Genomic DNA, 16414 nt, shown 5'->3' with positions numbered 1-16414 from the left:
GCAAAGTCCCCTGAAAGTTCTATTGTTGAAGTAGAACAGGCGCCTGCTGCACCAGAAAAAAATTGCATAAAAAGAAATCCAGATAGGAAATGCACATATTTGTTAAATTAAATGTTCAATTCCATTTATCAATTATACTTATATTAAAAATGTTCATTTACCATTTTGTAAATGATTTAAATGTATAGGTGTTAAAAAAACAACAGTTGTTTAAGAAATTTTGATTTTGGATGAAACTGAGGATGAATTTGAAAGTGAAAGACAAGAACAATTGAAACATGATGAGGAAATGACAAGATTATTGAGAGGCTTAAAACTTGATGAAGAGACAACTCTATCTCAAAAGAGTGAAGAATCATCACAAAATTCAAAGCAACCAAGGAGAAAAATGGTTGCAAGGAAAAATCAAAAGAAAAAAGAAGATGAACAATCACCAGCAACAAGAACAAGAAGTAAATCACAAGGTAAATAAAATGTACATTTTTAAATATAACAATGATCATATTAAATATAATGTTAAATCTATATTAATGTAGAATAATTATATTAATAATTTTTATTTACATATGTTAAGTTGCCTAACATCTCATCTATAACAACAACTGTTTTGGGTGTTTTTGTCCCTCGGGAGAGTTACAACACGAAGACTGGTGCGGGGTGAGCTGTACCTGCAAAACAAACGGAGACACCAGATGGGTGGTGCTCCGCCTCCGACGCACAAGTTAGAAACTTGAAGGTAGAAAAAGGTGCGGAAATTTAGGTAGGGATCTGCTCGAATTCCAAGCTCAGGATGTCTCTATCAAAGAGTAAATGTGTAATAAATGATCCAAAACGTGTCCTCAAAAAGAGGGATATCTCCCTATTTATAGGGTCTTTGGGATTTGTGCCCCTGATTAGGTCACTGAACCCTAATCATTGGTGGGTTGTGCCGCTTTGCGTCTTTCTCGGGATTTGGGCCTGAAGGCCGCCTCTTTTTTCCCTTATTTTCTGGAGTGACACGTGTCAAGCAGAGATTGGTCCACTTTGGGCCATCCTGAGGCTGACATGTGTCGTCCTCTGATTGGACCACGTGGCGGGGTAAAATTACCCTAAACATTTGCCCCTCACAGATGTGACGTGGCACGCCACGTGGCATCTGTGACATGTATCACGCTCTGATTGGCGGTAATTTTACCATTAAAGAGTAACCGTTCACCTTCCGGATAATTACGGAAATGCCCCGTTTTTACCCTCTACATATAGCCGTTTACCCTCATAATTTTGGTACGTTTACAAAAAATTTTCTAGAGAGAACTTTGAGAGAGCAGACGTCACCCGTTTGAGTCAGGCGCAAGCAAGAAAGCTCGTCTTCCAGAGACCCAGTCGGACCCGCCTAGTATCATATATCTCTTCAAAAGGTACCGTTTCTGCCTCTCTCAGCTCTTTTTCTTTTTTCACCGCTTGTACATATTTCTTGCAATAAATGGATGCATCACCAACACACACGGCGCAGCCTAGGTTAGAGTCTAGCCGGTCACCAGGGACGGCTGATTCTAGGACTGGGAGTGTCGTCTCGGGGTGTTGGGACCACCCTTTGCCTCAGATTCCGACCAGTTACGTGTCTGTGCAGGACACAATGGCTCGGATAAAGCAGACGACAACTGATCAAAATTACAAGAGCGAAGGCTCAGGCGGCCAAACGCCTGAGGGAGAAACGTCTAGCCAGGGAGGCCAGACGGCTCTAGAAAGATCCCCTCCGCGCGCCCCTTCAACTCCTGCTGATTCCTTCTTGGAGGAATGCGACCAAGGCGGCGACGAGGCCGCCTCTTCCCCCTTGAATCAAAGTGAGGAGGAGACGGAGAGCGACAGCTCCGCCTCTACCTCTGAGAGCAGTGACGACTTACCCCCGCTTCCGGATAGCGAGGAGGAAGAAAGGAAAAAGTGGAACAAGAAGGATGATCCCTTCAACATCCACGTCTCCTCCAAAGACCGGATCCAAATGGAGGAGAACTTAAAGAATTTTACCCAAATACACTCGCTAGGAGACGGGTATAGAATCCGGGTGCCGCCTGAGAATGGCACCATCGCCTGGGAGAACGATGAACAGAACGCCAACAACTATTTTAGCTGTTATGAGGCGGCGTTCAAGGCTGGTCTCCGCTTTCCCCTTCACCAGGCGGTGAAGGCAATTTTGAGAGGCTACGGCCTCGGAATCTGGCAACTTACCCCCAACTCTTGGACAAACATTCTGGGGTATGTTGCCGCCTGCGAGTTTCAGGGGCTTTACCCCGGCTGGGAGGCTTTTGCTAGTATGCACTATCTTAGCAGAAGCCCAGGCGGCTGGAGGGCGTGGTACACTCTAACCACGCAGCCTCAATATATGACGACCTTGGACAAGGTCTCAAAGTTCGATGGCTGGAAGCACAGGTTCTACCTGATGTCAACCCCAACCAGACGGGAAAATTATAAATTTCGTCTGTACAATAAGAAGCCTGACTTGTTGGGCAGGAAGTGCGCTCTTCCCCGGATCCTTGAGGAAGATTTTAACAAGATAATTGAGGCAGACTTTTTCGGCCTCACAGACGCAACTCTGTCAACCGGGGAAACAATAAAAGTTCCCAAGAACTGGATCCCCAAGAGCGCCTGGTTCAGGGACGAGTGTTTCCTAGCCGCTTGCGGGCTAGGGCACATGTTTACAAAACGTATGCGCCTGAGTTTATATCCGTCTGTAGTATTTTTCTATCGAAATTGATTTATGATATTGACAAATTTCTTTCTTTTTGCAGAAGAAGCATTAATCATGTTGCAGTCAGAGAAAACTCCCAAGCGGTCTTCTGCAACCATCCGCAAAGATCTTGCGGAGAAAGCTGCGGCTGAGGTCAAGGCCAAGGTATCAAACGCCTGACCCTTTCATAAATTGATCCTTTAAAATCATTTTTCCCGGATGCTAACCTTAACTTTGGTTATTTTTGCAGGGAGGAGAGGTTGGAAAGTCGTTTGAGAAACAACTCAAACGGGCTAGGGAGGAGAACCCTGTCGTTCTCAACAAAATAAAAAAATCCACCTCTGCATCAACTCCTGGTGCCTCAGCCGGGCATCAGCAGATGCGGATAGCGGGGCGACTCGAGAAGGTAGGCGGCAGCCTGTGCCTTGATCTTGTCAACCCCTTATCAGCAGCCGCGGGGTTCACCACGCCTGCAAGCGGTTCCCGCTTGGCCGGCTCTGAAGGTAAGAACCCTTTTGAATCCCCGCTTGAGCTGGGGTGGCCTTTACGGGTGAAATCCCACTCTCAACAGACGTCATCTTCAGACGGCCGACAACAAATAGGTGCCGCCTTAGTCTCGCACTCATCACGTATTGATTGTGGTGCAGATCAATCTCCCCGCTGGCCAGACGTCCAGAAGCATGCCAAGGCCATGCTAGAAGCCGTCCGGAAGAGGGATAAGGACAATATCCCTGGGATAGAGACGTTCAATCTTGAACGCATTCTATCCCTTCTAGCTGAGGTAAGAAACTTGTCAATTAAATTTTGTTTTTTCCAAGTGTTTTATCCCGCCTGCAATACTTATACTGCCTGACTTTTTGCAGGCCATGCTGCAGGTAGACGGGCTCAAACGTCCTTATTCCCGCAAACGGGAAGAGGTAAAAAGGGCCAAGAAGTCCGCCATAGACGCTGATAATATTGCTTTACACTCGACTATCGTAAATGAACTTGAAACTAAAGCAATAATTATGACACAAGCATCTAGAATCCAGTAGCTGGAGTCAGATCTGAAGACGACCAATCAGCGGGCGACGGTTGCTGAGACGACTAATAAGGAGGCGGAGGAGGCCTAAAAGAAGGCGGACGAGAGCGCCAAAAAGGCTGGTGAGGCGCCCAAGAAGGCCTAGACGGACCTTGGCACACTTAAAGGTGTTTCCGAAGAGAACACCAAACTGAAGACCAAGGTTCAGAGGCTGGAGAAGGAGGCTGCTCAGGCTCAGATAAACTTTGCAGCAACCCTGGAGGAGGAGCAAAACCGCCTTGTTGCTGAGAGTGACGCTGACAATGACGTCCGGATGAAGATCGCCTTGGTTGCCCTATACCCGGACGTGGATTATGGTGTCTGGGCACTGGCTCACAGGTACGCCGAGGACGTGGTGTACTTGAGAGAACAAGGTGAGCCAGAGCCTGCCTCTTTCGAAGCCTGGGTCTACTCCAACAACGAGCCGCCCGCGCCTGAGCTTCCTGGTCCTGGTGAAGCACAGGAGATACCCTCAGATGATGAGATGGACCAGGAGGCACCGTCTGCAGGCCAGAAGTGACCATTCAGCGGCAGTATGCCAATCTCTGCTTTTTTATTTTTTCTTTTATTCAGCGGCTGTATGCCAAAACTTGCTTTTTCCGGCCTGCGTGCCGAGTATCCTTGTATTTACCGGCTGTGGAGCCGTGTTAATTAATAATTTCTTTCTTCCGGACGGGGTCCGGTTAACGTTTTAATCCACTACAACCGTTTGGTTGGGTGGACTATTAAATGCACCGACTGAGTCGGTTTTGATCATTTTGCATCTGAATTTTTATTTTGTGCAAATTTTAATTTTTCATTTTTGCCTAACTTATCAAAAGCATGCGGCGATTTTTCATTTTTGCCTAACTAATCAATAGTCCGGCTGTCCTTGCCCCTGGACGGCTGTGTGGTGGTTTCAAGTGGAGTTGATTGATTGACTTGAAAACGTCTGATGTTGTAAAGAGCATGATATGTTTGCAAGTCGATCAATCACAATAGTGATTGCCCCAAACCAAGTGCACAGCCGTACACCGACAGGCGTTCCAGTCACTACACAGACGGCGTTTGTCCGTCTAGGTAGAGATTTCATAGCCATTGAACAACTCTTTTTCCTCAATTGGGGTGGGAAGTGCAATTTTAGAATAGATAACTTAAGTGAAACCTTCATCCGGTGACCGGCTAATGCCCCATGGCATCCAGTATTCGGCAACTTAATCATTCTTCGCAGGTCATTTTGGTCAGACGGCTATGAGTTGACCAATTAGGTCGTTCAATCTTTGTCGTCTGCATGGGTACGTAGAACCGACAAATAGTCTGTTCTCTACGACGATTGCACCCAGAGGGGTGTCGCCGGACGCCTTTGTCCATGTTGGGACAGGCGATTTTATAAAATGAGCAACCATCCGGCCATTTTAGCCTCTGGTCTTGTTTGAGACCGGTTGTATAGCCACTAAACGTTTTTGTGCTTAGTTTTTAGTCAAAGTATTGAATTTACACTAAGTATCGAACTCAGTTTTTTAAACAAACGAGTCTGTCTGGTATTACCCAGACGGACAGGCAAATATTTGATCATACTAAGTATCAAACTTAGTTAGATAAATGGAGAATCTGTCTGAGTATTGCCCAGGCGGATAGTTAAGCAGTTGAATAAACAAAGTATCAAACTTAAATAAACAAGAGATCCGAGTATTACCCAGGCGGTCAAACAAATGTAACCTTCACTAGGTATCGAACTTAGTTAGGTAAATAGGGAATCCGCCTGGATATTACCTGGATGGATAATCAATCGATAACTCAATTATGCAAACAAAGTCTGAATCTTCATTAACTGACTCACTGTTTACAAAAAGTTTACATTCTTAGCAGTAGTACTTTTTTAGATTTTCTACATTCCAAGTTCTAGGCAAGCGCCTGCCGTCTGGAGTTTCCAGGCGGTAGGTGTCGTCCCTTACTTCTTCATAGATCCGGTAGGGGCCTTCCCAATTTGGGGTTAGCTTTCCCAGCTCATTGGCCCTACCGGTTGCCTCCATTTTTCGTAACACTAAGTCGTCAACTTTCAAAGGACGCTTGTGTACTTTTTTGTTGTAGGCTCTCGTCATTCTCAGACGGTAAATCTCATGACGCAAGGCGGCATTGCCCCTGCGTTCTGGGAGTGAATCCAATGCCAGGCGCATTGCTTCCCAGTTTGCCTCTTCATCATATAGCATTTTTCTAAGAGTCGGCTCGTAATGTTCGATGGGCAAGACGGCTTCAGCACCGTAAACCATGAGAAATGGGGTTTCACCGGCTGCCCCCTTTGCTGTTGTCTGGATGGCCCATAGGACATGGATTAACTCTTCTACCCATAAGCCACCGGCTCTTTCTATTTTCTTCTTAATGTCGTCTGAGATGAGTTTATTGAAGGCTTCAACTTGTCCGTTTGCTTGGGGCCGGCCAACGGATGCAAAATATCTTGAGATCCCCTGATCTCCTAACCAAGTTTTTAGCTGAGGCGTCTCAAACTGAGGACTATTATCAAACACCATAGACATAGGTAGCCCATACCAGGTGATAATGTTTTTCCAGATGAAGGAAATCACGTCTGAGGTCTTGATGTTTTTTAACCGTCTCAGCTTCTACCCACTTGGTGAAATAATCAACAGCCACCAAGATGTAGCGCTTTCCGCCTGGAGCAGGCGTGTAAGGACCTAGAATGTCCATGCCCCATTTTGCAAACGGGATTGGGCTGTGGATGGCCGTCAGATCAGTAGCCGGACGGTGAATGAGTTTTCCAAATTTTTGGCACTTGTCACATTTCTTCACCAACTCCTTGGCGTCTGCCTCAAGAGTGGGACAAAAATAGTGCCGTCTGGCTCTGACGGCTAGGGACTTGCCGCCTATGTGAGAGGCGCAGAATCCAGAGTGCAAGTCTTCGAGAACTTCTTTCCCCTTTTCTGGGGTGACACACTTCACCAAAGGATTCAGAAACCCCGCCTTGAAAAGTTCTCCATTTTTCAATTAGAATCTTGCAGCTTGCTTTTTCAGGACGGCTGCTTCCTGTGGCAAATCAGTAAGTGTGTCGTATGAGAGATAGGCCCGGATGCCATCCATCCTGGTAGAGGTTTGGTCCAGAATTCCAACAGGATCCTCATAGATGCTTCTCTTTTCAAGAACTTCCCAGAAGACTGACCGACGCGTATCATGGCAGGCGGAAGATGCCAGCTTTGACAATGCATCCGCCTGGTTGTTTTCCGACCTAGGCACCTGATACAGCCGGAATTCCTCAAGTGCCTTGGTGTCTTCTTTGACTGCCTGAAGATATTTAATCATAGCCGGATGAGTAGCCTCGTAGCTTCCCTCATACTGGCTAACAACCAATTGAGAATCAGAGTAGGCATCAATTTTCATGGCCTCTGCCGCCTTACACGTGCGAATGCCGGCTAGCAGGGCTTCATATTCCGCCTCATTGTTAGAGGCCTGAAATTTGAAGCGTAGTGCATACTCAAATCTGTCCCCTTCAGGAGACTCGTGGATTACGCCTGCACCACAGCCGTTCTTTGTAGAGCTCCCGTCTACATACACTTTCCAAACCTGATCAAGATTATCCGGAGCCACCGGACGGGTCATTTCAACAATGAATTCGGAAAACGCCTGACCTTTCACTGCCTTTCTTGGTTCGTAAGTGATTTCAAGACTTTGCATTTCAATAGCCCATTTTAGCATTCTCCCGGATGAGTCCAAGGTAGACATTGGCCGCTTGAGTGGCTGGTCGGTGTAAATCACCACCGGTTGTGCCAAAAAGTAGGGCTTCAATTTTTTGAAAGCCATATACAGAGCAAGGCCAAATTTTTCAACCATGGGATACCGGAGTTCAGCATTTTTAAGAACATGGCTAATGAAGTAAATCGGGAGCTGCGCGCCGTCTCGCTCAGCAACGAGATTGGCACTGAGGGCATGATATGAGACGGCTAAGTACATGTACATCGTCTCCCTAGGTAAAGGACTGGCCAACCTAGGTAGAGAATGTAAATGCTCTTTCAACCTCTGGAATGTCGTCTCAGCATCATCCCCCCATTCAAATCTGGTCTTCTTCCTGATTGCTTGGAAGAAGTAGAGGCACTTGTCGCCTGACCGGCTGAGGAACCTCCCCAAGGCGGCCAGAAAGCCGGTAAGTCTCTGCACTTCCTTGACAGAACGGGGTGACTTCATGTCTATCACCGCCTGTATCTTTTCAGGGTTAGCCTCTATCCCCCTTTGATCAATCAGGAATCCGAGAAACTTCTCAGACTCAACACCAAACACGCATTTCTTAAGATTTAACATGACCTTATGCCGCCTGAGGGTGGTGAATGTTTCTTGGAGATCAGCAAGGTGATCCGTCTGGAGCTTGGATTTGACTATCATATCATTAATGTGCGCCTCCACATTCCTCCCAATCTGATTAATGAAGACCGTATTAATCATTCGTTGGAAAGTGGCAGGCGCATTTTTCAAGCCAAACGACATCACAGTATAACAGAATAACCCTTGATTATTGACGAAGGCCGTCTTCTCTTGATCTTTCTTCCACAGGGGTATCTGATGGAAGCCGGAGTAGGCATCCATGAAGCTCATCAAGGCGTGACCGGCTATAGAATCGACCAGACTGCCGATCTTTGGAAGCGGGTAACTGTCCTTTGGACATGCCTTGTTGAGGTCTGTGTAATCAACACACATGCGCCAGGTCCCATTCGGTTTCTTAACAAGGACCACATTGGCCACTCAGTCGGGAAAATTACAAGGCCGGATGAACCTGGCGTCTAGCAGCTTTTTGACTTCGGCAGCTGCCGCCTGACTTCTTTCCTCACCGTGGTTTCTTTTCTTTTGTCAGATGGGCTTCTTCTTAGGATCCACGGCGAGCTTGTGGATAGCAAGATCCGGGCTGACACTTGGCATCTCTTCCACTTCAAAGGCAAAAATGTATTTGAATTCCTTCAGCAGAAGATGCAAGTCTGCACCCAAAGTAGCATGAGCGACCGTCCCAACCTTTACAGTACATTCCGAACGGCTGTCATCCAGAACGAGATCAATGCTTTCACCAGCCGGTTGGGGATGGAGCTCATCTGACCGTTCACCGGTCAGTGATTGCTATTTTTTCTTCTTCTTCACCTCCACCAGCAGAGGTGCCTTTATTTTCTTTTCGGCTGCTGGTGGGGCAGGTGCTGGATTGGCATCCTTGACATTGTCAAGGTCAATTGGTTCCTGACCGCCTGGGGCCACAGTGTCCCTGACGACTGAGAGATAGCACTCCCGGGCCGTCTTCTGATCCCCATTCAAGGAACCAACAGAGCCGTCATCCCTCTCATATTTGATGAGCATCAGAGACGGGATGATTATTGCCTTGGCTACGTTGAGGGTTGGCCGGCCAAGGATAATGTTGTAGGCGGTCAACTCCTCTACGACCAAGAATCTGACGACAATATGTCGTCCCTGGCCTTTCTCTCCCAGCCGGATGGGCAAGTCAATCCTTCCGGCTGGGTAGACCATCCCACCCCCAAAACCAACCAAGGGGTGGGTGACCGGATGCATGCTGCTGACATTGTATTTCAGCTTTTGCAGGCACCAGAGGCTGATGATGTCAGATGAGCTGCCGGTGTTTATAAGGATCTGTCCAACCAGCTGGTTGGCAACCTTACATTTAATGACAATCGGGTCATCATGCGGACGGCGGACGCTGCCCCTATCCTTCTTAGTAATCAAGACGTCTGGGAAGGGGGTGCTTGCAGACGCCTGCTCATCCTCATCCTTGTCCATCTTTCGAAGATGGCTTTTGGTGCCCCGGACGGTAGGGCCACCACAGGAGAACCCGCCTGCTATTGTGTAGACCGGCTCCTTGTTAGTATCCGAGCTACTAGCAGGCTGGGGGGTAGTCTTGGAGGACTGACCCTTGTTTTTCTTTTTTGCCCCGGCTGGGGACTTAGAAATGTAGGACTTCAACAGCCCTTTGTTAGCCAGACGGTCCAACGCCCGCTGAAGACTGAAGCAGTCGTTGGTGTCATGGCCGACCTCCTTATGAAACTGGCAGAATTTATTTTTGTTCTGTGATTGGACAAAACTCTTCATAGGATTCGGCTTCTCAATGGATAGCCGGTCCTTTACCTCCATGAGGATGGAGTTGTAGTCTTTATTAAACTCGTACTTGGGGACGTACGGTTTAAACTCTTTCTTTTTCTTCTGGGACGGCTGGTCAGAGTCAGTAACCGCCCAACCTTCTTTTCTTTTCTTTCTCTCTTCTTTATTTTTGGCCGGCTGAGCAGACCGGCTGTCTTTTTGCTTGTCGGACTTCTTGGAGTCCGACTGGTTACCAGGCGAGCAGAGGTCGGTAGCCTGGATGTAGCTTTCCACCTCCCTCAAGGCCGCCTGTAAGGTAAAAGCCCCTTTCTGACTAGGTCGAACTTAAAAGTCTACCCGTCTCTCAAACCCTTGAAGAAGTCTGTAAAAGCTACCTCGTTAGACAGTCCTTGGATCTGAATTCTGATCAGATTGAACCGCCTGACATAGGAGCGCAGCCCTTCTCTCTCTCCCTGCTTAACAGTGCTCAAATCAAGGCTTGTTTTCTTAGCAGGGATGTTCATTGAGAAGTTGGAAGCAAACAGGAAGGCGAGCTTCCTAAAACTATTGATGGACCCGGCCGGCAAGTTGCCAAACCATTGTTGGGCGATGCCCTTCAATGTAGCCGGGAAGCACCAACACCAAGTGGCGTCATCCAACCCCTGCAGATACATGAGGTTGGTGTAAGCCATGAGGTGGTCTTCCGGATTGGTGGTACCGTAATAGGTACCAACCAACACATTCTTAACCTTGGACGGCTGAGCCGCTTTGGTTATCTCCCGAGTGAACGCAAAAGGTTGTTCACCCAGGCGTAGCAGACGAAGCTGCCAGTCCAATGGCTGGACATTTGGATATGTCGCCTGACCTCCAAAGAGGGCCGGCTGCATAAAGTGAGGAGGATACTGTCCGTAAGCCTGAGTAGGCACATACGGTACAACTCCAATCATGTGAGGGCCAGAATGGACGGTATTACCGCCTGCCCGACTCTCATGCAAGGAAGATGCATTCCCGGCACAGGAGTTGTTGAAGCTGTCTGGAAAGTTCGACGTTGAAGCCGACTCAGACAGCGACTGGTTTCTCTTCCGGTTAATGATCTCCCGGGCATCAAGGGTTGGTTTTTTACTTCTCACCGGTTGTTGAGTCCGGCGGGAGTTATTGTTATTCCCCTTGGGGAGAAGAATTTTGGACCAATCAATGGTCCCAGTTGCCTTCTCCTTTGGATGGGGAGTTGGCTGCCGATTTTTGACTGACTTCCCTTTTTCAGAGGAGTCTTCTTGGCCGACTGACCTCTACTTGGACCAGCCCGGCTCTGGGTAATCAACTCTTTAATTTAACCCTTGAAACTTGTCATGAATCTCATGAGCTCGTCCCGGGTGACAGGAGCTGATCCAACTGCCGTTTGGGGTTCCCCTTCTGGCTGCCCAGGGGGTCTACTTGCACCTGCCTGGGAAGCCCCCCGCTCCAGAGTCTCTCTGGGCCGGATGCGCTTGATTCTGAGAGAGTCGTCTTCGGTTGTAAAGGTTTCGACCTGAGGATCTTCATCCTCATAGTCTGTAAAGACTTCTGGGTCTTCACCCAGACGGTTAGGGGGTGGTACAGACTCTTGAACCATCTTCGAGGTACTCTCCCCACAGACGGCGCCAAATGTTTTGGGTGTTTTTGTCCCTCGGGAGAGTTACAACACGAAGACTGGTCTGGGATGAGCTGTACCTGCAAAACAAACGGAGACACCAGATGGGTGGTGCTCCGCCTCCAACGCACAAGTTAGAAACTTGAAGGGAGAAAAAGGTGCGGAAATTCAGGATGTCTCTATCAAAGAGTAAATGTGTAATAAATGATCCAAAACGTGTCCTCAAAAAGAGGGATATCTCCCTATTTATAGGGTCTTTGGGATTTGTGCCCCTGATTAGGTCACTGAACCCTAATCATTGGTGGGCTGAGCCGCTTTGCGTCTTTCTCGGGATTTGGGCCTGAAGGCCGCCTCTTTTTTCCCTTATTTTCTGGAGTGACACGTGTCAAGCAGAGATTGGTCCACTTTGGGCCATCTTGAGTCTAACACGTGTCGTCCTCTGATTGGACCACGTGGCGGGTAAAATTACCCTAAACAACAGCTGCTGCAGCAATTGCTGAAAAACAACCACAAGCAGCAACACCCAAAAAACCAGGGCATCCTCGTGCTGTAACTGCAGTTGCTGAGAAACTTGCTAAAAGAACACAAAAAAAAGTAAGGCGTCCAAGTGCTACAGTTGCTGACAAACCTACAAAAACAACAAATACAAAATCAAATGCCCTTGCTGCAAAATCTACTCTTGTTGAAAAGAAAATTGAACACAAAGGAGGCCAAAAAGGTAATGTATATATTTAAAACAATAAATGTTCAAATACAAATTAGCAATTACTTTGTCTTGAAAATGTTCATTTTTCATATTATAATTGATCAAATCTGTAGGTGGTCAGAAGAGGCCAGCTGCATTAGCAAAAGGCCGTGTGAAGAAAAGAAAACTCATTGAACAAGTACCTTGTGATGAACCATCAGAGGAGGAAGAAGAGAAAGATGATACTAATAGTAGAGAAGACAGTGAGGATGCTTAAAAAGAAGGACATGAGGAAAGTGAGGATTTGGATGAGTTAGAGGAAAAGAAAACCAAATTGAAAAAACCAAAGGCTGAAGAAAAAAGATTGGTGGTATATGATAAGGAACCAATAAAAAAGGTTGTGAATAGAAAAGAAAAGAAGAAAACTGAAGTTGCACTAATTGAAAAAGAACAAGAGGATGAAGAAAAAAATGAAGAAGAAGAAAAAACCTCTACAAGAATGGGGCAATTATTGGACATAGGTTTACCTGACAAACAATTCAGCCATAAGGTTTTAAATAGCTTTGAGGTGAGCAATCCGAGTTTTGAGTTGCCTAAAGGTGAGAAAATTGAGATTGAGGTTGAAGATGTTAGGATTGTTTATGGTTTGAAGATGGGAGATATTCCCATTGTTGAAGCCAAATCTGACAGAGCAAGTGAAGAATTTGGTTTATTCATGAAAAAGTGGAGACAAAAATGGCAAGACAAAACACCTTCTATACACCAAATCATTGCTCAATATACAAGTGAAAATTTTAAAAGCAAAGGCCAGCAGAAGAAGATTTTATCACCAACTTTCTGGTAGTTGATGTGAATTCTTTGATGAAGTGGATTTCAAACAACCAATGCCATTTCAAGTTTCTGTTTTCAATGATGGACAAAGAGAAGATAAGAAACTTGAATTGGTGTCAGTATGTTTTTGACTCTCTCATCCACTAGTAGAAATAACGTTATGGGAAGCAGTTCAAACCCCCAAATGGGAAGCGCTTCTAAACCGCATGGGTTTAGGGGGCTTTCCAATTGCCATGCAAATGGCAAGCGGTTCAGATTCGCTTCCCATTTGGGGGGAACGGCAAGCGGTTTGGCGCCAAAACCGCTTCCCATTTGTAATTTTTTTTTTAATTTTAATATATATAATAATTAATAATAATAATATTATTAGTGACCTGTTTTGATATGCACATTAATCCAGTTTTTTAAAAATTATTATTATTATTAATATTATTATTAATTAATATTATTCATTAATAATAATTAATTAAAAATATTACAAATTTTGGAATAATAATAATTCAATAACAATAAAATGCATAATAATAATAACATATATAAAACTCATAAATAATGTATAGTACTAATTACAAATAAGTAATATAATGTACATATGGATTTACTAAAAATAAAAAAGATATGGTAACTAAATATTAATTGTTCATAAAAAATAAAAAAAAACTCAATCTAATTCATTATCTAACTAAAACATATATATTATATATTCTACCTGGATGCCATCAAATGTCACAAAAAAAGCCCACATGTCGCGAATTTCATCAACTTCTTCCTTTGTCAAAAGGCCTTCCCTTTGAATCTTACAAACCTTTGAAAAGAAATAAATACCAAACATTAAACATCATTCATATATTACATAAAATTCAAACTAATAATTAAAAAATAATAATGTATATACGTTAAATATTTCAAACATCATTCTAACTTGCCCGATTTAGCATTCAACTAAATTTTAGGACGGCTTTTACCTTAAACCGCCTATTTCACTACTACTTTGCCCGGTTTCTACATTTCTTATCTAATGAGCTATTTCTTTATCATAACATGTCAATTATAACTATTCTTAGGTGTCTAATGTTTGAAATCATAGCAAGTTAGCATTCTACTAAGTTTTAGGACGGCTTTTACCAAAAATCGCCTATTTGACTTCTAACTTGCCCGATTTCTACATTTATTATCTAATGAGAAATTTATTTATTATAACATGTCAATAATAACTAGTCTTAGGTGTCTAATGTTTGAAATCATAGGAAATTAGCATTCTACTAAGTTTTAGGACGACTTTTACCCGAAATCGCCTATTTTACTACTACTTTGCCCGTTTTCTACATTTCTTATCTAATGAGCTATTTATCTATCATAACATGTCAATTACAACTAGTCTTAGGTGTCTACTGTTTGAAATCATAGCAAATTAGCATTCTTCTAATTTTTAGGACAACTTTTTCCAAAAATCGCCTATTTCACTACTACTTTGCCCGTTTTCTACATTTCTTATCTAATGAGCTATTTATCTATCATAACATGTCAATTACAACTAGTATTAGGTGTCTAATGTTTGAAATCATAGTAAATTAGCATTCTTCTAAGTTTTAGGACGGCTTTTACCAAAAATCGCCTATTTCACTACTACTTTGCCCGTTTTCTACATTTCTTATCTAATGAGCTATTTATCTATCGTAACATGTCAATTACAACTAGTATTAGGTGTCTAATGTTTGAAATCATAGCAAAATAGCATTCTTCTAAGTTTTAGGATGGCTTTTACCAAAAATCGCCTAATTCACTACTACTTTGCCCGGTTTCTACATTTCTTATCTAATGAGCAGTTTCTTTATCATAACATGTCAATTATAACTAGTTTTAGGTGTCTAATGTTTGAAAACATAGGAAATTAGCATTCTACTAAGTTTTAGGACGACTTTTACCCGGAATCGCCTATTTCAATACTACTTTGCCCGTTTTCTACATTTCTTATCTAATGATCTATTTATCTATCATAACATGTCAATTACAACTAGTCTTAGGTGTCTAATGTTTGAAATCATTGCAAATTAGCATTCTACTAAGTTTTAGGACGACTTTTACCCAAAATCGCCTATTTCACTACTACTTTGCTCGGTTTCTACATTTCTTACCTAATGAGCAATTTCTTTATCAAAACATGTCAATTATAACTAGTCTTAGGTGTCTAATGTTTGAAATCATAGGAAATTAACATTGTACCAAGTTTTAGGACGACTTTTACCCGAAATCGCCTATTTCACTACTACTTTGCCCATTTTCTACATTTCTTATCTAATGAGCTATTTATTTATCATAACATGTCAATTATAACTATTTAGGTGTCTAATGTTTTAAATCATAGCAAAAGATCATTTTACTCAGTTTTAGGACAGCATTTACCCAAAATCGCCTATTCCACTTCTACTTGCCCATTTTTTACATTTTTTTTCCGTTTGGAATTTTTTATCACAAACATTGCCCATAATACACTAACAATGCAAGTATGCAAAAATTACACAAAATTGCATGAACGGCTCGGGTTCTTGAACGGATGCTGCCTGGGCTGCTGCTGCAGCTGCCTGTGCAGCGGCCTGGCTGCTGCTGCAGCTGCCAGGTGTCTGCTGCGGCTGCCTGGAAGCTGTTGCAGTTTGGTGGCTGGCTGCTTGCAGCTGCCTAGCATAACCCAAGGTTGTTGCCTCGAGTGCTGTAGTTGCCTCGGGTGCTCACTTTCCCAATTTCTACATTTCTTACCTAATGAGAAATTTCTTTATCATAACATGTCAATTATAACTAGTCTTAGGTGTCTAATGTTTGAAATCATAGGAAATTAGCATTCTACTAAGTTTTAGGACGGCTTTTACCCGAAATCGCCTATTTCACTACTACGTTGCCCGATTTCTACATTTCTTATCTAATGAGCTATTTCTTTATCATAACATGTCAATTATAACTAGTCTTAGGTGTCTAATGTTTGAAATCATAGCAAATTAGCATTCAACTTAGTTTTAGGACGTCTTTTACCCAAAATCGCCTATATCACTACTACTTTGCCCGGTTTCTTCATTTCTTATCTAATGAGCAATTTCTTTATCATAACATGTCAATTATAACTAGTCTTAGGTGTCTAATGTTTGAAATCATAGGAAATTAGCATTCTACTAAGTTTTAGGACGACTTTTACCCAAAATTGCCTATTTCACTACTACTTTGCACGATTTCTACATTTTTTATATAATGAGCTATTTATTTATCATAACATGTCAATTATAACTAATCTTAGGTGTCTAATGTTTGAAATCATAGAAAATTAGCATTCAACTAAGTTTTAGGACGGCTTCTACCCAAAATCGCCAATTTCACTTCTACTTTGCCCGATTTCTACATTTCTTATCTAATCAGCTATTTCTTTATCATAACATGTCAATTATAACTAATCTTAGGTGTCTAATT

At 43.6% G+C, this 16414-nt stretch overlaps 1 protein-coding gene across 1 annotated transcript; it reads left to right on the top strand.

The window, feature by feature from the left end:
* Positions 1–289: 289 nt before the first annotated feature.
* LOC110713193 (translation initiation factor IF-2-like) lies at positions 290–12407 on the top strand. Its single transcript, XM_021891657.1, has 5 exons — positions 290–464; positions 2766–2869; positions 3922–4138; positions 11927–12163; positions 12265–12407. Exons 1-5 carry the CDS (start codon positions 290–292, stop codon positions 12405–12407), a joined length of 876 nt encoding a protein of 291 aa, XP_021747349.1.
* Positions 12408–16414: the final 4007 nt, after the last annotated feature.

The sequence above is a fragment of the Chenopodium quinoa genome, unplaced genomic scaffold, assembly GCF_001683475.1.
Source record: "Chenopodium quinoa cultivar QQ74 unplaced genomic scaffold, ASM168347v1, whole genome shotgun sequence".
NCBI classification, from domain to species: domain Eukaryota; kingdom Viridiplantae; phylum Streptophyta; class Magnoliopsida; order Caryophyllales; family Amaranthaceae; genus Chenopodium; species Chenopodium quinoa.
Note: the sequence above shows the minus strand (reverse complement) of the source record. Positions and strands in the feature narration are given on the sequence as shown.

Excerpts from the sequence above, each read along its gene's own strand:
- LOC110713193 (XM_021891657.1), top strand. The coding sequence starts at position 290 with ATGACAAGATTATTGAGAGGCTTAAAACTTGATGAAGAGACAACTCTA. Across the intron at positions 4,139-11,926 it reads GGTGTACTTGAGAGAACAAG|CTGCTGCAGCAATTGCTGAA; the intron begins GTGAGCCAGAGC and ends CCTAAACAACAG. Across the intron at positions 12,164-12,264 it reads ACACAAAGGAGGCCAAAAAG|GTGGTCAGAAGAGGCCAGCT; the intron begins GTAATGTATATA and ends TCAAATCTGTAG.